Source organism: Dermacentor silvarum, chromosome 4, assembly GCF_013339745.2.
Source record: "Dermacentor silvarum isolate Dsil-2018 chromosome 4, BIME_Dsil_1.4, whole genome shotgun sequence".
Classification (NCBI taxonomy): domain Eukaryota; kingdom Metazoa; phylum Arthropoda; class Arachnida; order Ixodida; family Ixodidae; genus Dermacentor; species Dermacentor silvarum.
In genome coordinates, this window is record NC_051157.2 from 134,523,515 (window position 1) to 134,548,528 (window position 25,014).

Below are 25,014 nucleotides of genomic sequence, written 5' to 3' on the forward strand. Positions count from 1 at the left end.
AATGACTACTAAAATACATCGTAAAACGCGTGGTGAAGTTTTCTAAGCCGCCCATAGTGTTTTATAGGCCAATGACAAAGAAAAATTAGAAGCAAAGACAACTTTTGCAGCCAACAGAAAACAATTTCCAACAGAACTCAACAAATAACTGTTGAGCACTCGCAACCAAGAACACTTCCTGCGTTCACCAACACAAGTACTGCGAGAATACAGCAAACTACTAGAATAACAAGTACAACAAATCCTAGTAGACGCATCGAACTACTAGGATTTTTTTTAAATGTGCATTGGCTTACGCACGCTACGCAAAGGATATAGCATTTGTGGGGATCAGCTTCAGCAATTATGTCTTATGGCAGGTTCTTCCAATCTGATGTTCATGGAATGAAAGACCGGGCGAAATGCCATGTGCCGAAATGCCAACTGACGCGTTTATCATGAAGTCTTCTTGAGGTGAAGAGTTTCAATAAAGTTTATGAAATAGCGATTATACGACTCATGTGATGATCGCAAGGCAGGTCCTCCAGCTCAGCGAATAATTTCTTGTTTATATCAGGAAGATGCGAGATGGTCCAGGAAAAAACGGACAAATTCGCTTGTAGGAAACCTGAGCCGCCTCGCAAATGCTCAAATATGTCTATACAACAAAACATGAGTACAGCACTAAGCATACAAACGAAGTTAAACAAAAATAAGACATCCCTACAAAACACATGCAAAATACTTCATCCGTAGTTCAACACATATTCCATATCAAATACACACAAATTTTATATATTATATTAGATACATATATTACTCTCGAGTAAGTTTTAAAAAATCACAAAAATACTAAATGACGTTTAAATATCGTATGTCTCAATTTTCTGCACCTAGATTGTCGGTTCTTAGTGTGTTCAGAACACGTGGCAAAGTATAGCGGATCGTTTGTCTTCAAATTTTTGTCTGGCAAAATGGTATACACCAAAATACTTGCTTTCTCAAAGTGTAACTGCCAATCTCGACCTTTAAGTTAGCAACATCTCTTAAGATGTGACGTTCCTCATGGACATCTTGTATTTGACAACTAAATTACAACAGTACAGTTTAACTCTTTCCGTACCGCGCCCATTGGCCATCGTTATCGCTCTATCGATTGTTTTAAACGCCGCTTTCGAGACCCTCCGTGCCGCTCACGGACATACTGCGCTATCGGACGTGAAAGAGAAGACACTATATTTTTCTCTTCTAAGCAGTTCGCTTTTTCCCCGCCAGGTGGTGATTTTTAAACGCGCTCCGAAGTTTCGCGATCGTCAAAGCAGATTATGCCAGCCGTGAACGATAGCGGAAGGATACGTGCATGCGGATGCGAAACCCGGACCCAGCCATGCGTTAAGCCGAGTACGAGCGACGCCAAACCTGCGCTTCGACTACGGTTGCCAATGCTCACTTCGAACATGAGTTCCTCTCGCTGGAGTTTGGCCATTCCTGTCGACTGTGCGATCGGCTGTGGTTCAACTCCAACCTCTCTACGCTCAACTCGGTTCGGTCCATCGCGAAACGTGGACGAGGCTTGTGTGTGCTGCGAGACATCTGCGATCGACAGGAATGGCCAAACTCCAGCGAGAGGAACTCACTTTCGAAGCGAGAAGCTAAGTTACAACCAAGCATCAGACATAGTAAGCCCCTCCGATCGCCCAGCTTCGATGTTTCAAGCCTTGCGCGGCCGAGTGCAAGCTTAAGCCTTTTTTGTTGTTGAATTTATCGCGAATAAATTTGATTCGCTGTCTGTGTACAATTTCTGCAGTGTTTTTTTAACTACAGGTATCAGACTCTGTCGGTTAGTGCTCGTAAAGAGACTAGTATCATTCACATGTACCACGTAAGCGAGCATGTCACCGATTGAGATGATAGTGCTGTTACGTTTCACTAACGTGAGAAGTCACAAATGATGAATCGAGCAGAATGATTTGGGAAATCCTGAATGTCGCTATTAAAATTTATGTGGTCTGGGTGCCTGTTGCGGAAGATTATTTGAGATTAGACCGAATGTTAGACAAGTTAGCTTGCGCAGATGAGAGGGGCATGTTTGAGATTGCATTTTACTAGTCTGAATGAGCGGTTAGTAGAAGGTACTTACTGATATGGTGATATATTGTTTTACTTATATGTAGTGGTGAGCGAATATTAGAAACCTTCAAATAAAGAATTGATTAGTGCCCTATTCGATTCGGTCTTCAAATCAAATAGTCACTATTCGTAAATGCGAGTATTTCTCGAATACTTTTCGAATATTTCACAACATCAACTGCGTCCAGAAAAAAACATAAGATCGCAGAAAAATTACGGTAAATATTCACCCGCGTGGGCATATTATAGACATAAAACATCAGAATTTGTGCAGTGGAGCGGGCTACGTCACTTAAGTAGCCATACTTTAAAGGCTGTACAGCGATCATTCGCCCTCTGAAGAGCCCTCTGCCTGCGAAGAAACTACTTGTTTGCTCCTAGTGCTTCATTTGTGCTTTTAATAAGCAATGCATCATAACTTACCATGTAATGACAGAACGTTGTTAAATTTAGGAACACTGGGATGTGAAAATTATTTTATATTACCTAATTGTACTAACGGCTGTTCATTCTACGAAAACTACTCGAAACGTTTTCGACATTATATTCAATTTGATTCGTGTATGGCGTCATTCCATTCGTATTCGATTAGTTCTCAAAAATCACTATTCACACACCCCTACTTATATGCTGATTCTACATGTTAGTTAAAACATGGGAGTTAAGGCAGTTTTAATGGCATACACCAGCCTGTACCGACAAGCATAGTTCGTAAAATACATAACTTGACATTTATACAGATTGAGCGACACCAATTATTCGATTGGTTTGCTTTAGGGTGCATACGGCAATTTACGGATTGGAGTTGTGGAGTTCTGAAAGAATATCTGCTCAGGAAAATTTCAAAGGTCGGCACCAGCTTTGCGATTCGCCTTGGCTGCAGGAGGACATGGCTTTGAAACCACGGTGTCCCCGGTAACCCATCACTTACCCAAATGGCCATAGCCATCCGCCGGCTGTACGCACCGGTTTCTTTACGAGTTTAACTGGCCTTGCGAAGGAGCCCGCGCCATGAAAATCCCGCGGAACCCTTTACCTGGGTAGATTTTTCTAATGCATTCTCCCGAACATTAGGATTGATGCACGTTGAAGAGCTCTAGATGCATTACTAAAACATACTTTCATTAGCCGCAAGATTTTAGACGCTGCATAAAAGCAATACAACCTCTAAAAATCTTTCCAGATTTATATGCTTTGTGATTTCACGGGCTTCAGTTCATCAATTGCGATGTCTTAAAGTGATGGGCCAGCTATTTTAATTTTAAATTTACTTATTAGCTATATATTTACTGGTATTTCTTAGTAATATAATCTCCGTATAGTGCAATATACTTTTGAACTTAGAATTGTCCTATCTGCCCCCGGCGATTAGAGATACTTATCGCATTATCCCCCTGTTTTCAAAACAAACTTAGGCTGTTAGCTTACCTTGACATTTCCATTTCTTCCTCTGCGTTATTATCGTTAGTGTGAGTTTAATACGAGATTATACCCGCCGTGGTTTCGCAGTGGCTTTGGCCTTGCGCTGCTAAGCCCGAGAACGCTGGATTAAATCCCGGACGCCGCGACGAAACTTTGATGGGGGCAAAATGCAACATCGCCCGTGTATCGCGCATTGGGTGCACGTTAATGAAACCCAGATGATCTAAATATCCGGAGTTCGCCACTACGGTGCGCCTCATAATCTTGTCTTGGTTTCGGTAGGTAACCCACCGATAGGTAACTCACCGGTAGTTAACCCACCCCAGAATTTAATTTGAATTTATGCTATGTCAGGTTGTAGGCGCTGTAAAGGTGAACAACACCACCTAAATACATCGCTCATACCCTAAAGCAGGGGCGTTTTTCTCGCAGGTACAACATGTGGCATCCAAACAGCGGGGAGCTTCACGTTCTTCAGCGAGTGGTCAATGATTCAACGAGGTTGCTCTGGCGTCGGGTCGGACCACAGGGCAAGGAATGGCACCTTGGGAACGTGCAGCTGCACAGCTACGAGTCCCACCAGGTATGAACTTCAGGCCGTGCCGTTCGCCAGTGTACTTTTCAGCAAAGCTCACAAGTGTCGGCGGTGGCGGTGGTGGTGGTGGTGGTGGCGGCGGTGTCACGCTAAAAAGTGGGCCGATCCTGGTGATAGTGCAGAAAAGTCCAAGCTCAATGGCACATACCAGGGACAAAAAAGAGAGAAAGAGAGAGAAAGAGAGAGATATATAGAAAGAGAATAGAGAGAGAGAAAGGAGGGAAAGAAGGAGAGAAAGGATAAAGACAGATTAGAGCGAGAGAGAAAGAGAGAGACAAGGAAATGAGAGAGGGAAAGGAAGCTAGAGAGAAAGAGGGAGAGAAAGTGAGACAGAAAGAGACAGACAGACAGGCAGACAAAGAACTTTATTTAGGTCCTGAGGAGCGCTACCGCTCAAGGTGGTAGAGCAGTGGGCAGCTCCCACCTAAGAAAGAGAGAGAGAAATAAATAAAGAGACAGAGAGAAAGGCTAGATAGATAGAGAGAAAGAGGGAGAGAGTAAGTCACCACGAAAGTCAGAGAAAGAAAGAGAAAGAGGAAGAAAAAGAGAAAGAGAGAGGGAGAAATAGATAGAGAGAGGAGGAAGGATAAATAGAGAGAGAGATAGGGAAAGAAAGAGCAAGAGAGAAAGTCACCATGAAGGCCAGAGAACGAAAGAAAGAGAGAGAGAGAATGGAAGAAAAAGAGAAATAAGGAGAGAAAGAGAAAGAAAGAGCGAACAAGAGAGAGGGAGAGAAAGAAAGACAGAAAGAAAGAGAGTGAAAATTACCACGAAGGTCAGATACACACATGAGAAGCTTCGCTTACCCCCATTTTCTCGACAAGGGAAAGGTTGGTGATTTTTTTTTTTTGGAATAGTATACTATACAGTAGATAATTCAGAATAAACTGAAGCTCTGAATGACTGTTAACAGCGAAGATGCGAGAACGAGGGGTTCAACTGGTGAAGACCAGCAGTTAGTGAGTTTAAATATCGCGGAGTCATGATGGGTTCCTACTCAGATAATTGAATATGATATTTAATAAAGAAGTATCCAATTTTAACAGGAAAGCTGTTTAAGCCAGCCGTAAAAAGTGCGCGTTTCACGAAATTACCATCATGAGCATTGGCTCGAGCGTCGTCGTCTTCTTCCGCAGCTGGCTCGTTGGCGCCCCTCGGTTAGCGCTAGTAGTCGTGCTCGGCACGAGCTCGTGCCAATGCTCCCGCGTTCGTCGTCATCGTGTTCTGGCTGCGTGGTCGCTAATCATTCCAGCGTGCAAGTTCACTTCTCTTCTGTTGTCGTAATGGGGAGGCAAAGCTTGCACTAGGCGGCGCAAAGCTCGAGTCATAACGACGCTGGCCGATCGATTGCGTCTCCTGGTAGTAGCTAGGTTGAACTTGGCTATGTCGAGGTTGAACTTGGTTGTGTCTAGGTTGAAATTGGTAGCAGATAGGTTTGGCCTTGGCTGTGCCTGAATTGAGTTTGGTTATGCCAGGTATCTCTTAGGTTATGACGCAATCGATCGGCCAGCTTTACTCTGTCTCGAGCTTTGCGCAGCCTAGTGCAAGCTTTGCCGTTGTTTTTTGGCTTGCATATTTTTAAAATGCATATTGGCTCTTGAGGAACAGGATCTTGTTAGTCCACTCTTGCTGTTGGTATCCTGACGGACCGAGACATCGACCAACGATCGGTCACGAGGAGCAGAGGTTCTTCGGCTTGGGCATGACTGTATCAAAATTTTTATGTATAAAGAAGCGAAATTGTGGGATTTTACATCTTGAAGCAGCATGGTAGGCTAAGGGATGCCGTATAGCGGGGGAGAGGTATACGGATGAATTATTTCGACTATTGAGTTGTTTTTATTGTGCACGTAACGAGAGGCGTTGGGCCATATGGCAACTGCATCCAAAACTTCATGATGAGTTTAACAGTTGGCTCACGGGTTCGGAAGATATGGCATTGATTCTCAAGGGTGAACAGAGTGCCTAGCTCATGTTCATCAGGAGGTGGTGCCAGGAGTGAGCGTATTTATTGTGGACATGGCAGGGTGTTGAATGGCTATGGCGTTCGGCTGTGTAGCGCATGTTTCATTCTAAGCCCTCACATTTGCTTTCCAATGCGAAGGGTACGCAAAGAACTGCGACTGCCTCGGATCATAGGCGCATTATAGGAACTGATGTAGTTAGTGTTACAACTGCAGAAAAATCCTCTTTTATAATAGTTCACGCAATTTTTTTAAATCGCCTGTGACATACAGCACGGTTTTACTCTTCGAGTTGGATTACTGTAATAGGAGGACATGATTTGCTTAGTAAATCGAAATACATACTTAAATTATCACCAAATTCTTGCTAAACGTTCCTAAAGTAATTGCTGTACGACAAATGTTGCAATTTACCAAATGTTGTTAGTGAGTTCGCATAGCATATTCACTTGGAATGTATTCTAGCGGTTTCCCCAGTTTTTAGATTTGCGCTCCCAAAATATGGGGCGAAATACATCGGCGTTATGTTTATTTTTGCGCGAAAATGCATAATAACACGTTTCGCTCTGAAAAAAAGCTAAACGGGCCAATTTTTGGACGTTCGATGACACTCTTCTTAAAACTGGTGCCTGGACAACTGTTACAAGTTGGTTGAAAGTGGATGTGCGTTAAAAATTGGTTTCGTTTCCTAAACGGCAATATTTGATATGAAGTAAATAATTAGTAAGTGAAGGAGTGAAGTTTTGTCAATTTTTCAATTATGCGTTCTGACTTCTTGTGCAAATAATTTCTGCCAGTAGGAACAATCCAGTTGAAAGAGTAGATCTGTGCTTGTGCTGGAGGTGAGTTTTAAAAAATTCGCTTTACTCTATAATAATAGACCTGTTATAATGTGCAAATCTTTCTCTAATTATCATCCTTAGAGAGCACGTTATAACCAGAATCGGGTTTTGTAATTTAAGGCCACTTTACCGGAAATAGCAATTACAGAGCGGTGAACTCAGCAACAGGGCAGCCTAGCTCCGCAGGAGAATAACCGCTTTATTTTCAGTAGGCACGAGCATATTAGTTAAGCAAGACACAACTCAGCACAGTAAAGGTCCAACAGGACATTTGTGCAGTTAAATCATGAGGTTTTATGTGCCAAAAGCCCCATCTGATTGTGAGCCACGCCGTAGAGGAGGGCCTCCGGATTAATTTCGACCACCTGGGGTTCTTTAACGTGCACCTAAATCTAAGGACACGGGTGCTTTCGACATTTCGCCCAATCGGAATGCAGCCGCCGTGGCCGGGAGTCGATCCCGCGACCTCGTGATCAGCAGACCAACACTATAACCACTGAGCAACCACGGCGTATAGTAGTGCAGTTACAGTAACAAGTTTATCTTAGAAATAACATTTTATGATTAGACCGGTTAGGCCCATACGCGATGATGTGTGAAGACTGTTATAACGTAAATGCATCGGCGCACACTAATATTTGACCCTTAAGTGCAGTGCATTGGGCTCCTTATGGTACGTTTTAGCGTTGCTGGACAAGGTTCCTACAGACTTTTACGAACTCTTACGCTATGTATAAGTGCCGCTGCGCAAGCGTATGTTGCGCTAACGGATTGCCCATCAAGCAATGTGAAAGTCTTATTCATGGCTTACGTATATGTTATAGATTGAAATTGATGGTGACTCTTTATGGTGCTTGGGGTACCACCTTAGTACAAGAGACAGGACAAATACAGATTTGGATTGAAATAATATTTGTTAAGGTATTCTCCGTCGTATTACATTCGAGATCGCTTTGGACTTGTGGAAATGCAGTTATCCGTGGTCTTCCACAACAGCGTCGCGCATTGTAAATGACGCCCATTGCTAATATTATTAATGTTATTTTATTAGCCACAATATCACCTTTATTATTAATATTACTATCATCATTGTTATAATTTATTATTATTATTATCTAACAGCAGGGTTAACTCATCAATTTATCCCAGATATTTAGTTTCTTCTTTGTAAAACCACCCACTGCTGGTAACATTACGGAAACTGCGCAGCATGGAAGAAAAACTTTTGAAACTTCCACAGTTGTCAGCTAGATATAACAGCTGTTTCTCCCTTCAATTTCCTATAATTAAAGGTCTTAGCCCTCCCAATTTCATGATTTATGACATACTAGGAACGTCCTGTATTTCAGCGTTTCTTCTTATGCCATTGTCTAAATATGATGAAAGAACTCAAGCAAATAACACAATGAATGCACCCTTGAATACGAAAAAAATATCTGCGTTTATCTGTTTGCTTCCATAGCCGCAGGATTTAGTGACAATAATGGTGTGTTCAAAACACGCGAATAACTTAAAAGCTTCTCCACTGGAAACGCGTTCTTGCTCACCTTTCTGATGCTTCTTAAGTACTGCTTTTGCGCGTGCTCCTGAACTGTAACCTGAATATAGTAGACGTTTGTCCACGATATAAAACAGGAGGGCGTTTCTCGGCGTGTGAAGTGGCTTTGCTGGCTGTTAAGGTTTGCTGACCTAGAAGATTTAGTGAAGTGTTAAGATACAGTCCTATAAAGTTAATTTACCTTCGCAGGATTTTAATTGACTACCAGTTTCATATTATTTCTTCTTTTATCTAGCTGGTCATCGAAGCTGTCTTAAAACCCAACATCCCTGGCATAATAGCCATCGACCTTTTCACACTCAAGGATGGTCCATGTGACACTGGCAAAGGTTTGTGGTTTCATCATGAATTTCAAGAAGCTCCTAAGTTCTATTACTATATGTAATGTGGATATTATCAAAACGTCATGTCGTCTCTAGTTTATTAAGGTGAATAAGGCTTGCAAATAATACCATATTGTCACGTGCAACAGAAGGGCCTTCAGAGCAAGAAGTACTGCACCGGCAGAGCCAGGAAGATGGCTGACCCCAAAAACGAAAAACCTCTTCTTCTTCTCTCCTGGCCTGAATACTGGCTCGCGCTCGCCGCAGCTCGTGACCTGGTGGCATTTTCACCCTGTGAAAAAAAACGGACATCGTCCCGATGCTAGCGCTAGTCGACGTAGGTAGAGGGAAAGAAAAAAAAGGGAACGAACATAAAGTATGCACAAGTGGGGGGTGAGGGAGAGAAAAATAAAGTACGTCATAAAGTTGAGACGCTGTCGCACTATCGCGCGAAATAAGGTTTGAGTCGTACAACGTGCACAATCTCCGAGTGGTGCCTTCGACGCTGGGGCGATATGGCACTATCCGGGAGAACCTCGTAGTTCACGTCACTAACGCGACGCAGCACTTTGTAGGGCCCAAAGTAGCGACTGAGCAGTTTCTCTGACAACCCCTGGCGGCACACCGGCGTCCACACCCAAACTTGATCGCCCGGGTGGTATTCCACTTGGCGATGGCGAAGATTGTAGCGGCGTGCATCTACACTCTGCTGTTGCGTGATGTGTAGGCGTGCCAATTGGCGAGCTTCTTCGGCGTACTGCGTAAATTGCTCAGCGTCAGGGGTGAACAGCGCGTCGTAATCGTGTGGAAGCATCGCATCCAGCATGGTCTGAACCTAACGTCCATAGAGAAGACGAAACGGCGTGAATCGCGTTGTCTCCTGGATGGAAGAGTTGTACGCAAATGTTACGTACGGTAGAACCTGATCCCACGTCTTTGTTGTACATCGGCGTACATGGATAACATGTCTACGATGGCTTTGTTCAATCGTTCCGTCAACCCGTTGGTCTGCGGATGATATGCAGTGGTCTTGCGATGACTCGTGTAGCTTAGCTTGAATACGTCGTCAATCAGCTGGGCCCTGAAAGCTGTGCCTCTGTCAGTGACCACGTAAGACGGGGCTCCATGTCGAAGAACGATCTGGTCTATAAAGAACTGGGCAACATCGGCAGCCGTAGCGCGTTGTAGAGCCCTTGTCTCGGCGTATCTGGTTAAGTAGTCTGTGGCGACTACGATCCACTTGTTCCCGGCTGATGATAGTGGAAAAAGCCCGAGTAAATCCATTCCTATTTGATCGAATGGCGCCCTGGGTGGTGCGATCGGTTGCAGCAGCCCCGCGGGCTTCAGTGGCGGGGATTTGCGGCATTGACATTCACGACAACTCTTGACGTAGCGCTTAACAGATGTAGAAAGTTTGGGCCAGTAGTACGCCTGTTGAACTCTGGTGAGAGTTCGTGAGGAGCCTAAGTGACCAGATGTGGGCTCGTCATGGCAAGCAAGAAAAATGTCGTCGCGCATGTCAGCAGGTATGACGCGAAGGTAGGGTTTGCCGTTGCTGTTCGAGTTTTTCTTATACAGGACACCTCTTCGAAGGCAGAAGGACGAGAGACTGCGAGAAAGGCGTCGAGGTATGGGAGAGTTGCGTCCTTCGAGGTTTTCGATGATTGCGCGGATTTCGGCATCCTCGCGCTGTCGTGCAATCAAGTCCGTTGCGGTGAGGGCCCCAAGGAATCCACTGTCATCCTCAGCGGCCGGATCACAAACATCGGTGGGTGCACGCGACAACGAATCCGCATCTTCGTGCTTGCGGCCTGATCTGTATACGATGGTCAAATCGAATTCTTGCAGACGAAGGCTCCATTGTGCGAGTCGCCCAGCGGGGTCTCGTATATTGGTTAACCAGCACAATGAATGGTGGTCGGTCACTACTTTGAAGGGGCGACCGTAGAGGTAAGGCCGAAATTTCATGGTCGCCCATACCACTGCAAGGCACTCTTTTTCTGAGGTGGAATAATTTGCTTCTGCGCGTGAAAGAGTACGGCTGGCGTAAGCTAACACGCTCGCTGTGCCCTCTTGGTGTTGGACCAGGATGGCGCCAAGACCCACGTTGCTGGCGTCGGTATGAACTTCAGTATCAGCGTCCTCGTCAAAGTGAGCAAGAGCTGGTGGTGTCGGCAAACGCTCCCGCAGCTCGGTGAAAGCCGCGTCCTGCTCTTCATTCCAGACAAATGGTACATCTTCTCGTGTGAGGCGAGTCAGAGGTTCGGAAATCCTAGAAAAATTGGCGATGAAGCAGCGATAGTATGCACAGAGCCCCAGAAAGCGACGGACTGCTTTCTGGTCACGGGGAACAGGAAACGAGGATACGGCGGTGGTCTTGTCAGGGTGAGGCCGAGCGCCATCCGCGCTCACAACATGGCCGAGAAACTTAAGTTCTTTATAACCGAAGTGGCATTTCTCTGGCTTCAGCGTGAGGTTAGCGGCGCGGAGGGCGTCCAGCACAGTCTTCAGACGATTCAGGTGTTCCTCAAAGGTCGCCGAAAATACGACGACGTCATCAAGATAAACGAGGCAAGTATGCCACTTCAAAACGGTGAGAACAGTGTCCATCATTCTCTGGAATGTCGCAGGTGCAGAACACAAGCCGAAAGGGAGCCCTTTAAATTCATACAAACCATCCGGTGTAACAAAGGCAGTTTTCTCGCGATCACGTTCATCAACTTCAATCTGCCAGTATCCGCTTTTCAAGTCTATAGATGAAAAATACTTCGCGCGTCGCAGTCTGTCGAGTGAATCATCGATGCGGGGCAGTGGATAGACGTCTTTTTTAGTCACGCTGTTTACCCGCCTGTAGTCAACGCAGAAACGTAGCGTTCCGTCCTTCTTCTTCACGAGGACGACCGGCGATGACCAGGGACTTTTGGAAGGCTGTATAACATCGTCCTCAAGCATCTCTTCGACTTGCGTATGTATCGCGTCCCGTTCTTTGGAACGGCAAGGCTGTTGTTTTATGGGCGAGACGTCGGTATACGTAATCATTCGGTGTTTCGTGATGGGCGTCTGACGAGGACGAAGCAAAACATTCTTGGAATTGAAGCAGAAATTCATGCAACGCTATTTGTTGTTCCTCCGGTAGAGTCGAATTAATGTCTACTTTGCCTAGTGATGCCGTCGCAGCCCCCGATGTCGATTGGAGAGCATTGTCCAGTGATGCAGACGTAAAACATTCAGCAGTCTCTGTTATGGGGTAGGCGAGAGCGATGGCAGTGCGAAGAAAAAGGTGACGGTGCTCATTACTAAAATTCGTCACAAGCAGCTTAGAACGTTCGTCACGAAGCGTGACGAGGCTGCGAGCGGCGCAGAGACCTAGTGTGAGAAAGAGCGACATGTTGCCTTCAGCGACTGCCTCACCATCACGTAACTTGTCACACACGACATCAATGAGGACACTCGAACGCGGGGGTAACGCGACGTTGTCGGCATAAACGCGAAACGTGCTGAGATGGCTGTCGTCGGTTTTGTCTGCTGTTCTCTCTGTCGAGAAGATCACGGCGCGCTCTCGCAGGTCGATAATAGCGCCATATTCCCGTAGAAAGTCGATTCCCAGGATGATGTCTCGGGAACATTCGTGAAGTACAAGGCAACTGGAGAGAAACGTACGTCCACGAATGCCAACTCCGAGTGTGCATATACCAAGTGGGGTGACTACATGTCCACCGGCAGTACGAATTTGTGTTCCGTACCAAGGCGTAACTACTTTCTTCAGGTGTGTCGCTAGTTTTGACTCACGATCGAGTAATCAGCCCCTGTGTCCCATAACGCACTGACTTCACGGTGACCGTCGAGCACCACAGGTATATCCAAAGACAGTCGGCTTCCGAGTTCAGTTGTCGTCGAATCACTGCCGGCACCTGGTCGCGTCGCTGGGAGGCCTTGCTCGCGTCGATTATCAGCGGCCTCGCCCCCGAAGGTCGCTGTCTTTAGTTTTCCCGTCTAGGGCTTGGCGAACGCCCCTGCGCCGCCACTGGGGAGCTCAGGGAATTTGGGGAAAATCGTCTCGGCGACGGTGACCGTGACTGCCGTCGCAAGGGCAGTGGCATGCGCGCTCTTGAGACAGGTGTTCCTCAATGGCTCTTGGTCTTTCGCCGAATCTTGGCCTTGGAGAGTCGACGGCAAAACCCTGAAGTCCAAGGCGGCGATACGGGCATTCACGGTATACATGTCCGGCTTCGCCACAGTGATAGCACAGCGGTCGCCTGTCCGGTGTGCGCCAGACGTCCGATTTTCTTTGAAGTGGTCGGCGGTGCTCCAAGTGCTGGATCGGTTGCATTGATGGAAGTGTATCGTGAGGCGTGGGGCGCACGAAGCGCAGAGAAGCAGGAATATACCGGCTCGCAGCTTCCGCGTATGATGCGCGCCGAAGCTCCGTCGGCACAGGTGGTGTGACCTCCCTGGCAATCGGGACTTGCAGAGCATGCTGCACCTCGTTCCTGATGAGGCTGGATATAGATCCCGCAGTAGGTTGAGGTGGGCAGTGGATTCTTTGCAGCTCGTCGCGTACCACTGATCGGATGAGGTTGCAGAGGGAGTCGATGTTGATGCTACTTCCGGCAGCTCCGATCTGATCCATCGATGACGCGACGCTGATTTGCCGGTCGTACACTGCTGACCGCTGCTGAAGCACTTTTTCCATTGTTGTGGCTTCCGTTAAGAACTCGGCCACAGTCGTCGGGGGTCTCCGATCAAGGCCAGCGAAAAGCTGCTCCTTAACCCCTCGCATTAAGTGGCGGAGCTTCCTATCTTCTGCCATGTCCGGGTCAGCTCGACGAAAGAGGCGCGTCATGTCCTCAACGTACATCATCACACTTTCGTTGGGCATTTGGATGCGCGACGGAATAGCCCGCTCGGCACGTTCACAGCGATCAGCATTGGCGTAACTTGCCCTCAGATGACGACAAAAGTCGCTCCACGACGAGAAGGGTTCGCGGTTCTCGTACCAGGTGCGAGCGCCAGCCTCCATGCTAAACTACACATTCTTCAGCTTGTTCGCATTGGTCCTCCCATTGAAATCAGCGACGCGTTCGAACTGAGCCAACCAGTCTTCGACGTCCTCAAGGATGGAACCATGGAAGACTTTTGGCACTTTCTGTAGCGTATAATGAGCAGCAGTAGTAGTGCCTTCCATACCGCTTTGGTGGGTAGCTGACGTAGTCTCGGGAAGAGGTCCAAGCTCAGGGGGCAATCCTCGGACTCTTCGGCTGGCCCGGTGAACAGGTGTTGTTACTGTAGGCACAGGGCTACCAGGAGGCGTGTAGGACATTTGCTGGGACTACCCAGCACTTCCACCAGTTTGTCACGTGCAACAGAAGGGCCTTCAGAGCAATAAGTACGGCACCGGCAGAGACGAGTACTAGCCAGGAAGATGGCTGACCCCAAAAACAAAAAACCTCTTCTTCTCTCCTTGCCTGAATACTGGCTCGCGCTCACCGCAGCTCATGACCTGGTGGCAATATTTTCGAGGATGATAGGCTGCAGCGACTTAAATCCACCATTATTGCTTCTTTAGGTAATATGTAGACGACTGCACAACATGCACAGTTAATTTAATTCGAATAAGGCCTAACTGTCATTATTGAATGCTATTACATAAAGAGGGTGTGTATACATTAAAGATATTTTTCACTAATCTAACATAAACAGTAATATCAATAGAACGCAAGAAAAATAAAGGTTGCAGGTGTGCCAAGAAAATATGAGCGAATAGGGACCTTAATATACAAAGGACATCATTGGTGACAAGAAGTTATTAGCACAAACAAAGGTTAACGCAAATATCAATTGAATATTCAGTCATCAAACAAGAAAAACTAAGTATTTTATGGTATGTCGACGCAACTGTTCTTGCATATATTAGTCGTGCCACAGTCTTGCACATGATTCAGTACCCATCTGTATAATGGTAGATTATTCTCTTCAATCATGGTTCGTGGTGTAATTTGCCTGACAAATGACGATGTGCGATGTACGATTCATCTGATGTTTCATAAATGATCAAGCGAGGACAAATAGCTGAGGGTGGTTGGCAAATATATCCTCTGAGAGACGCGCAGGATTCTAAACTTTATGGAACTGCAAGAGGACTGCCGAGTTGCAAATAATATTTTCAACTTGGCAAATTGGTTTGAGGATTTTCCCCCAAGTCACGCTAATACTCTTCAAAAAAGTAAACGGAGAGCATAATATTGGAAGCGTTGAATGTTGTTAATTAGCATGCTTGCTGAAGAACAACCTTGGCTACCATTAGGCAGTAAAATGTACAATGTTTAGGTTAATAACTGCAACGTATGTGAGTTTTGGTGTTTATGTTGGTACCTGCATTATGTTTACCAAAACTGTAGTGTAGCCATCTCTCCCCCCCCCCCCCCCCTGTTTCTTTTAATTTCAAGCACTTTGGTCGCTGCCAGGTCAAGCCTAATGCAACATCTGTATATAGAGTTGACGGAAAACAGAAACTTGCATCAAAATACAACATCAATCGCTGAAAGTTTCTCCAGTGCGCCTGCATTCATCAAATAAATAGGAATAATAAAACACAGCAATAAACAGGAGCGGAATATATATTGTCACGCAGTGATTTATTATCGCATTACCTTGCTTCAGTGCTTACGAATGTCAGTCCTCCATATATTGGGGAACAATCTGTCTTATTGTGTCATTGCTTTATTATTGCGATAGGAATTATATGGACACCTCAAGCGCATGTTGCGCGCATGCGCAGATGCGCCGTCTATCAAATAGGCGAGATTATGTTTGTCCCCGCGAGGGAAGTGAGCCCCGCAGGAGGACGGCGCCTCCTGTGCATTCCCTGTGCCACGACAGGTCTTGCACCGTTGAGATCAATGTAGCGTCCGCCACCGCGTTTTTCGCCCTTTCCGCTTGTGCTTCTAAATAGGCTTTATGATATCACGCTAGATGGACTGAAATTTACTTTTCTAAGCCCGGCGTGCCGAAAAGCGGTCATCACCCAATCACCGCGGTTTCTTAGGGAGCGTTCCGATGAGATTCTATGGCAGTCGGGTAAGGTAGCATGACGTCACGGATCGAAGTGCACCAGCCTTGTGCTATCTACAAGGCGTTGGCCAAGCGGTCAGCGCGCTCGCTTGCCACCGCGTTCATAACTCGAAGGACCGCGCAAGGCGGAGTTCAATTGGACATTAATGCTTTTGCATTCAGAACTCATAAGAAATGCTTAGGTGTCCTCAGATTTTCGGTTTGTCGCCGCCTGTTCCGCGAAATATTGCACTTATTTACTGCAATGCGCCAACTAGGCCAAGAACGTATTTTTCAATACATTAGTAATAGTGTTTTTCCGTACCACCCTGCTTCAGTGGCCAAGGGGTGATACAGCTTAGCGCGAGGTCACGGGTGCGATTGCCTATCACGGCGGCCACTTTCCATTGAAGGGAATTGCAAAAGCTCTCTCGTGGTTCCAGATCCTTCCATTATAGCACTGGGATATCCTCTTGAGGCCCAAACCTAGCTATGGGATATAATTGTTCTTCAAGCCAGTTTTTATTGTCTGTTGGTAGGTTACGCATATGAAAATCATTTTTCAAATTAAATACCATGACAGATGTCAAAACCGCATATTCGTGTACGGGGAAGAAGTAAGCATCTCCTTTTTGTTTGCTATAATAAAAACTGCATTTCATTGCCTAAACGCAGAGATGAAGATTTAACTACATGTAGTACACCACCATGGTGCTGCTGCATCCGGGATATTCACGCAGCATCAAAGAATTCGAAAAACACTTCAAGGGTGGTTTCAGCCGTCTGTGACAACACCGAGGTCTAGATCAACTTAGTGTCAAAATTTTTCAAAAGCAGATGGCAAGAATATGAGTAAACCCCTTCTGTACAGTTCCATATGCACTGGACTTCATTTCACGAATGAATATTTTCTTTATAGCTGTTGAGTGAATATGGAAAAAAATCACGGCAATGTGCAATATATTGCACAAGGTTAAGGCACCTTAAGACCAGAGAGATATACTCTGCTATTGCTTCGGGGTATGAAACCACATGAATCGAATAATATTTTGATCAAGTCAATGTGATCAAGTCAATGTTTAAGTAAACTTTTTATTGTGCTACAATGCATAATCAGATGAGCAGCATCACCATCGTTGGTCTAGACTAGCTGTTGTCGCCGTAACAATTTTTCGTACATGGGAATAACCAGCTTTTTAAGTGCGAAGCGCCCTAGGCTCCCGGGCTGTCGGTGTGTAATGTGATCTCATGTCATCATGGTCACGCGCAAAAACAGGGTCAAACGAAGTGTAGATTTGTTCAAACCAGCTCATAATGAATTAACATGATTCAGAATAACTTAAATGCGGAATAATCGAGCATAAGGTGAATTAATTAGCAGAAATTCATGAAAATCGTTGCCCAAACGCCAGACTGGTACCAGCGCAGCGCAAGAGAGGGAGCCACTACCGCACAAGTGCTCGGTTCCTCCTCACTCCAGCGCTACTCCAGCAACTCGATCAGAGCACGCTGTGTGACAGGAGAGAATGAACAGGGCTATATAAAAGTTGGCGCGCTCCGGAACTTCCTTTGGGCCATGGACGCCGAGCTGCAGGCACGCGTCGAGCGACAACGCTGGCGCATCACAGCTTAGCACTTCCCCAGGTTTCGCGTTAGTGGAGCTGCATTAGCGCTGGATTTGAACTACACAAGCGCAGAATTTTTTTTTCAGTTATCTTGTTTGAAGTTATACTTATGGTCCACTTACGTATTGAATACTGAGTTAAAATTGGCCAACTTGAAAAAAAAAACACATGGCTATTGAAAACTGAAACACAATGCAGAGTGATTCTTGCGTCATTATTTTTTTTTGTGCCCATGTTCGTGAAGTGCACCAGTTTTACTTATATTGTTTCCATTATTTTTTACGTCACACCGCAGATGTAGCATTAGGTTTTCACCTGGTTTTAATTTCTATGAATAGCTGGCACAGACTAGTCCTTCATTTAAACCAATGGACGCCATTTCAACCATTTAACCGTGGTTCTACAAACCAGAAGTACTTTTTTCTACCGGCCAAGCAAGTCATTGGCTAAATGCCTATGGTTTTCTTTTGTGAACTACATTCATTCCAGCTATAACGATTCATTATCAGTGTTTGCCCTGATCTCTCCACAGAATGCACGTTCGAGTCAGGCACATGCGGCTGGCAGCTTCGCAACTGGGAACTGACGAAAGGCAACAGTGCCGCATTGCCTCTGGACGACCACAGCATGAGAGCACCTTCAGGTTAGATGTGTCACTTGCCACCTAATTAAAAGGGTATCCATTGACTCATCAATCTACCAGCACTACTTGAGTAGGCTACCCAGGCTGCAACCTTTTACAGCGGAACTGTTAAAGGCTCGCTAGGTTGGTCTAGTCTTGCGCAGTATCGCCGAGCTGGGAGAGACTGAAAGCAGAGCGTAGGAGAAGAGGAGGTGCAGAGAAAGAAAGAGAGACAGACAGACAGACAGACAGAGAGTGAGAGAAGCAAATAAATAAGTAAAATAAAATGAACTTTCTTGGCGTGGCGGGATTCGAACCCAGGTGCCCACGCTCCAAAGCCGAGCGTCATAACCACTGCCCTGTACACCCACGCTTGCAGAACATGCATTTATGGGAACCATATGGTTGCATTGTACCGACAATTGCAACACAACTTGCTATGGACGAGAGAAAGAGAAAATGAGAGCGAGAAATAGAGAGAAAGAAAGACAAAAAAGAGACACAAAGAGAAAGAAGGAGAGAGAAAGAAAGACAGAGAAAGAAAGAAATAGAGAGAGAGAGAGAGAGAAAATATTAACTTTCTTGGCGAGGCGAGATTTGAACCCTGGGTACTCAAGTAAAGTAAATGCTAAGGTAAAAGCCGAGATAAAAGCTTATATAATGCCAAGATAGAGCTAACAGAAAGCCATCCACAGCTCCGCTAGTCACTGGTGTTTGCGATAGCAAAGCCAGCGCAAATTTTTATCCATCAGAAACGATCGACATAGACCACAGGAATGAAGCCACACGGCACATTGCTGGGAGTAATGTCCATTGTTACCTGCTGTAAATAATCTTATGTGCGTCAAACGAGCTCACACACAAAACAATTTTCGAATAGGCTGGAAGATGCCTGGCCATAAACAATTTTTTTTATTTCGAATGAATGATTTCGGAGTTCTCCTCGAGGCTGAGGATACATATGTAATCTTGGTAGCTTCAAGATTTTACTCAATAATCTAATTAGTACTTAATTCATTAATTTGTTTCCGCTAATTGAAGATATTTCATCGCAAGGAAGCATCCATTATTGCAGATTTGAGACTCATGATAGAAGTGTTAATCACTGTTATATGCAACGAAGCACATTTGCCTTCGGCTTGATTCTGCTTCTTAATAAGTGGCCGAAGCTTTCAGAAAAAAATTCGCCGACCATGAATTTGTTTTCCCTGCCTTGTAGGCAAATATCGCGATACCGTTCTACTTTCTGAATTGATGTTTTATGAACTGTCACAGCACGGCCCTCTGTTATTTTACACATGTAACAGACAGTCCTGAAAAAAAAAAAGATTTTATTGTGTGAAATAGTGGCTTTTGTTATTCGCGAAATGCACATTGAAACTTCCAATCACATCAAGCTTGCCTAGAATTTAGTGTTTCCTGCACACTTGGGGCGCTGCGTGGCCAACTCCACTGATAAGAAAATGCAGCAGTAGCGACTTATATACGAGCCAATGACAAAAAGCAAGACGGTAGGAAAATGAAATGGAAATTTAGCCGAATACAGCTCAGCGTGCCTTCCGTAGCGCTCGATTTCGTTCGTCCATTCTTCCTTTATTATAACTGGTCGTGCCGTGGGGCTGATCCTACAGGTAACGACGGCCCTACAGTGGGCGTATTATGTCCTAAATACCAGTTAAACTGGATTCACAAGCCGGGGCGGATCGCCGAATCAGGCTGCAGACGAGCATGCATGACATGCCTTAGTGCCGCCCAATCACGTCGCACAAAAAGGACGCCGCTGACGAGCTGTTTGCGATATGATACGTTCGAGCTCAGCCACGCCACACTTGTATGCGTAGTGTCATGTGAATCCGTCCCGTCGCGTGAACCCAGCTTTACCAAACAAATACAAGGTTTAGTGATTGGTGCGCTAGAACAGTACTTGAAGTACACAGGTTTGAGAGACCGCTTATAGTGCTCCTCGACATCCTCCAACGTGCACTGAGTGAACGTGGGAGGGCTGCGAACCCGGTGTAGGGTAGCAAGCCGGACGCTCGTCCGCTTGACCTCCCTGCCTTTTCTCTTCTTGCTTCTCTCTCTCTCTCTCTCTTGGGGTTTTACTTATCAAAAGTACAATGTATTTATGAGGCGCACCTTAGTGGTGGACACTCCAATAATATTGACTACCTGGGGTTCCTTACGTTATTGCATATGTGCTTATATCTCCTAAGAATAATCTGTTTTGAGTTTTAGCTTGCCAACATAGCAATAATTTGTTGAATCTTGATCCCGTGGCCTCTTTAGGTTATTTCATTGCTCTGATGGATGGATTACTATGATCGCACGTGTAGTAGAACGGGAGCGGCATAACGTAAGGATTCATTTTGCTCGATCCTATTTCATTCTTATCATTCCCGGTGCACGGCTGGCCGATCCCGCTGTTAACGCGACCGGAAATCCACTATGATTATTATAACGTTGAGCAACACGAGAACAAGGTGAGAGCAGGAGCCTGCTCTCACCATGTTCTCGTATTGCTCAATGTCTTGAATTTACATCTCCCGCATTCCCCGTGTTTTCCCTAGGACTATTATGAAACACGAAAAGGAATATCACTGAAATAGAATAATTGCGCTGTACCGACTCAGCTTCCTTCTTGCAGAAACGTTTCTCAGTTTTGTTCTAATACACTATGTGGTTGGAAAACGTGCAGGCAGCTTTGCCGTGGCCAAGTCTCCTGGTGGCCGCATGCTAAGCCCGCCGGGTTGGTACGATGCCACACAGGACAGATGTCTCCGCTTCTGGTTCTTTCTCTCCGGCACGGTGGCTGAGACTCTTAACGTCACCCGGGTGCTGGACCAGAACAGCGAGGTGTCCCTATGGTCCCAAACAGCAACTAATGCCCCTTTGAAGATCTGGTACTCTGCCGCTGTCAACCTGACCAGCCATCAAGGAGACGTTGTCGTGAGTGTTTCACTTTCTCTGGCCCTTAGTTCTGAGCGAGTGGTCACAGTGCCCCGTGTTTGATCCCAAAATTTTCTAATGACATAGAACGTCCGCATTTAGACATATTGTTACGATGGGGTACGTTTATTTAACAGACGAATTGATGAAAAGGGGCCGCGCCGACCGATTTTGTCCTCATCGCCCACGCACGTCACCACCGTCGTATGAGCGACCGCGCACGTTTTATCGGCGGGGCAACCGGCACGTGATGAGTCATGATGGTCCTCTGATTCTGATAGCAGGACGCTCTACCAGGCGGATTACCGTAGCGACTCACCAGCTTCTGTGCGGAGCTTGACGCCGCCGCCTTCACGCCAGCGCAGGCCTCCATCTCCGCGACGGCATCTCACGTCACCGCCGCAGGGAAACTAGGCGGCGCGACCAATGGAGGTGCGGTCTCCAGTCATCTTCAGCTACAAACCCCGCACCTCCACCAAAACTGTTACGATGGGATGTGTTTATTCAACAGACGAATTGATGAAAAGGGGCCGCACCGACACCAAGCCGCCACCAAGACAAGCGCACTTCATTCTCCTCTTCCACCGTCCTTGCCGTAGCTTTAGAGTAACGATATATTGAGAGTACGTCAGCACAATCAATAGCATACAAAGCTGTACATAATTACCATTCTATTATCCGTGTTAGGCCCCAAAACAGTTCCACATCAAAGGAATTATAATGACTTGTTCACTTCATTTTTGGTCATTGAGAATTCAATTGACCAAGAAAAGAACACTGAAATCTTATTTCAGTTATAGCCCAATTTTCGTTAATTATAAATAACAGTGAATATAATTATAGACTCAGTACATTAATTATTCACAGATGAAAACTCGCAATGAGAGCTTCCCGAAGAAAGGTGCGCAAAAAAGCTTCGCTTTAAAATGCTACAATAGGCTATAGGTTTCTTCCAGAGCTTAAATCAGATTTTTCATTTACCAAGACACTCTAGCTTGTGACGCGTTTGGCATTACAGGGCTATGTGGCATATTTTGGGATACTATTTGATGTGCACTCTTGCACGCATAAGCACTTCTATGCAGAGTGGACAAGTGGAAAAAATAGGTCGAAAGCAGCTTTTCTTTAATAGTGCGAAAGGTGTTTTGGTATCTTCGCAGCTCCTTGCAGTGCAACACAGAATGCAATTGCTCCACTTTTAGTCATCTACATTATTCTTATAGAGATTATAATTATCATTCATTGTGTGCTCACCTGCTCCGAATCTGATCATCTGCCTCATCTTCGATTTCTGCGTAACACTGCCAGGCAACATAGAGCATTCAACGTTGCTGCCTCTTTCAACAATCATCCAACAGGGCATACAACAAACAATGTTTATAACACTTACTTTGTCCACCTTGATAAAACCTCATAAACCGGTGACATTGGCTTGTTTCAGGATTTACAGTGTTAAATCGTAGTCATTTCGCGACAATGTGCAAGTCTTTTTTTTTGTGTGGTTGCGCTGTGAACTTCGCTTTTTAATGGCCCCCAAGTGTTTATTTTTATAACTGTATTCCTACTTTTGTTTGATTCTTTTTCTTGTGTTCAATGGGACTTTTTGTTGTTTTTTGCTGCATCTTTTGTTTCACGATAATCTACATTGAAAGTAATTGCATATGACTTAATTTTCTCTTACTGTACTTGTGCGGCAATGGTTACACCTTAAGAGGAAGCTTTAGCTCAGGTCATCCTATCTAAATACCTGCAAAAGAAGAATTCGCTTTTCTCGACAACCACTGCACCAATTTTGACGAGCTTTGTTGCACATAAAAAAAACTCATATTCTAGCGACTGTTTGTCTCGAATTTTCCATTTCGGTCGTCGATTTTTATTAAAACATTGTCAATAATTGCAAGTTTTCTGAAAACAAAGCTATCAAGTTGTAATGTAGCAATGAAAAATGGTGTCAAAATTCTATGAATTGCGCCTGATGGTACTTCTAAAGCGGACAAAATTGATATGTCACACATGAATCTCAAAAATGTAATAATATTTAAATACAGATTTTGCAACCCATGTACACAACGTAACAAATTCACGTAAGATATAAATTGACATGTCGAATTTGTCCGCTGTAAAAGATCTAGTTGAGGCCGTTCACAGAACCGCGATATGTGTTTTTAAAACAGAGCTATTAATCTGTAAACTTCGTGCTTCTATTTTTTTTTTAATTTTTAATTTTAGAAAATTTGTTTAAAAGCACTCTGGCCGTAAATCGAAATACCGCTTCCAACAGTCACTAGAATAACTTTCTGTATCGAATGCATAAATAAAGCTAAAATTGGTCCAGGGGTTATCTCAGAAAAGCGTTTCTGCGTTTTACATGTATTTTAATAGGCCGCGTTGGAATTGTGCCCGAGCTAAAGCTTCCTCACAATGTTGTTCCATAGCGTGTTTGCATGTTAACTAAAGCAATTCGTATTATTATTACCACACTTACTATTGCTATTCTGTTATTGTTACTACGACCTTTTTCGAGCCCTGTTGAAATATTGTCCCTACCCTTACTACGCTGCTGACATAAACACGCTAACTTTCTGTTTTTTTAACTCCTTCATGGTATCCTCATCTTTCCCGAACTCCTTAATTGTATCATGCTTCGTATTCCGTGCAAGGTAACCATCGAACATAGATCTTTCCATATTCCTGCCTGTCATCACCAACACGCAACCATCCCCAGAATACTCGGTCTTTCTAACTTTTATTTTCGTGTTCTCAATATTTTTCATCACTCACTCATTCTTTTCCGAGGTAGATTAATGCCTTGTTCAACGCTGTTCTCCTCCTTTTTTTATTTAGCTTCGGTTTTGTTGTATGCACGCTCTTCTTTTAGTAATTGCTCTTTTTATTCCCTTTATTTGTTTTCTCGTAATATTCCTTGGTTGCGCATTTTGTGTATATTTTTTTTTTTAATATTTCGTTTATATTCATTTGTGGCTTTTTATATTTCAATTCAATTCAGCCTTATTCAATATCTCTAAGATGTTTGGAGCACGGACAAAAAGACTGAAAAGGCTTGACTGGGTCCGTGCACCAGGGCATGGCATACAGTGGTATAATTCCCATACATGTACACAAGAAAATCAATATGCAGAAAACGCAAAAAACTTCAGAAAACTGTACAAGAATGCAAACAGTGGGCAAATGCGTGCATAAAGAAATTCCATAAATATATACAAAAACATTGCGAGAAATTCACTGAATGAGAAATGGAGGAAATCGAGAAACACAATTAGTGTTTCAACAAAAAGGTAAAACAAAAAGGTAAAAGGTACATACGTATAACCTTCGAAGCTCATTAAAAGAGATCATTTCTACATCTGTGCTATTTTTGGCCAACTCATTTAACAAGTTAGGTAAAGTGTACCTTAGCATTTGCTTACCATAGGTCGTGCGGCATTTGCCAACTTTCCATTTTTCGGGATAGCGTGTGTGGTATGTCGGGCAACTTTTTGTCAACCTCGCCAGTGATTTCAGAAGGTAATTTTTCTTATTTTTTTCCAGCTTATGTTGCCGAAGTAGTCTGAAATTGTACATACATTGTACGCTAACATTCTTAAACTTTTTGAACATGTCCTCTGTGTGACTTAAGTAAAGAGCTTTAAAAACTAGGCGTATTGCACGCTTCTGAAGTGAAAGAAGTTTCTTTATATTTTCTTTTGTTGTTGTTCCCCAAACTAGTGCAATGAAGTTTAGCGTGGAAGAAAATAGAGCATTGTACAGAATATTATTAACCGAAAGAGGGAACGTAGCGCAATGTCGACGCATAAGACCAATTTTCTTGGACAGCTTTTTCGACAGGTAATTAATTTGAGCATCCCAGGACAAATTATTTGAGAAAATTACGCCAAGCGTTTTAAAACTTTCTACAACTTCTATTTCGAAATTGTTTAGCCATAGTCGGGGGTGTTCG

General features: G+C 44.7%; 1 protein-coding gene across 1 annotated transcript in view; it reads left to right on the plus strand.

Annotated features, from left to right (window-relative positions):
• LOC119448915 (MAM and LDL-receptor class A domain-containing protein 1-like) overlaps positions 1-25,014 on the plus strand; it is a 465,143-nt gene that overhangs the window by 403,722 nt on the left and 36,407 nt on the right. The window contains exons 51-54 of the mRNA XM_049666559.1: positions 3,964-4,114; positions 8,726-8,819; positions 18,021-18,131; positions 20,806-21,056. Coding sequence (XP_049522516.1) covers positions 3,964-4,114; positions 8,726-8,819; positions 18,021-18,131; positions 20,806-21,056 — 607 coding nt within the window. The remainder of the gene's footprint in view (positions 1-3,963; positions 4,115-8,725; positions 8,820-18,020; positions 18,132-20,805; positions 21,057-25,014) is intronic.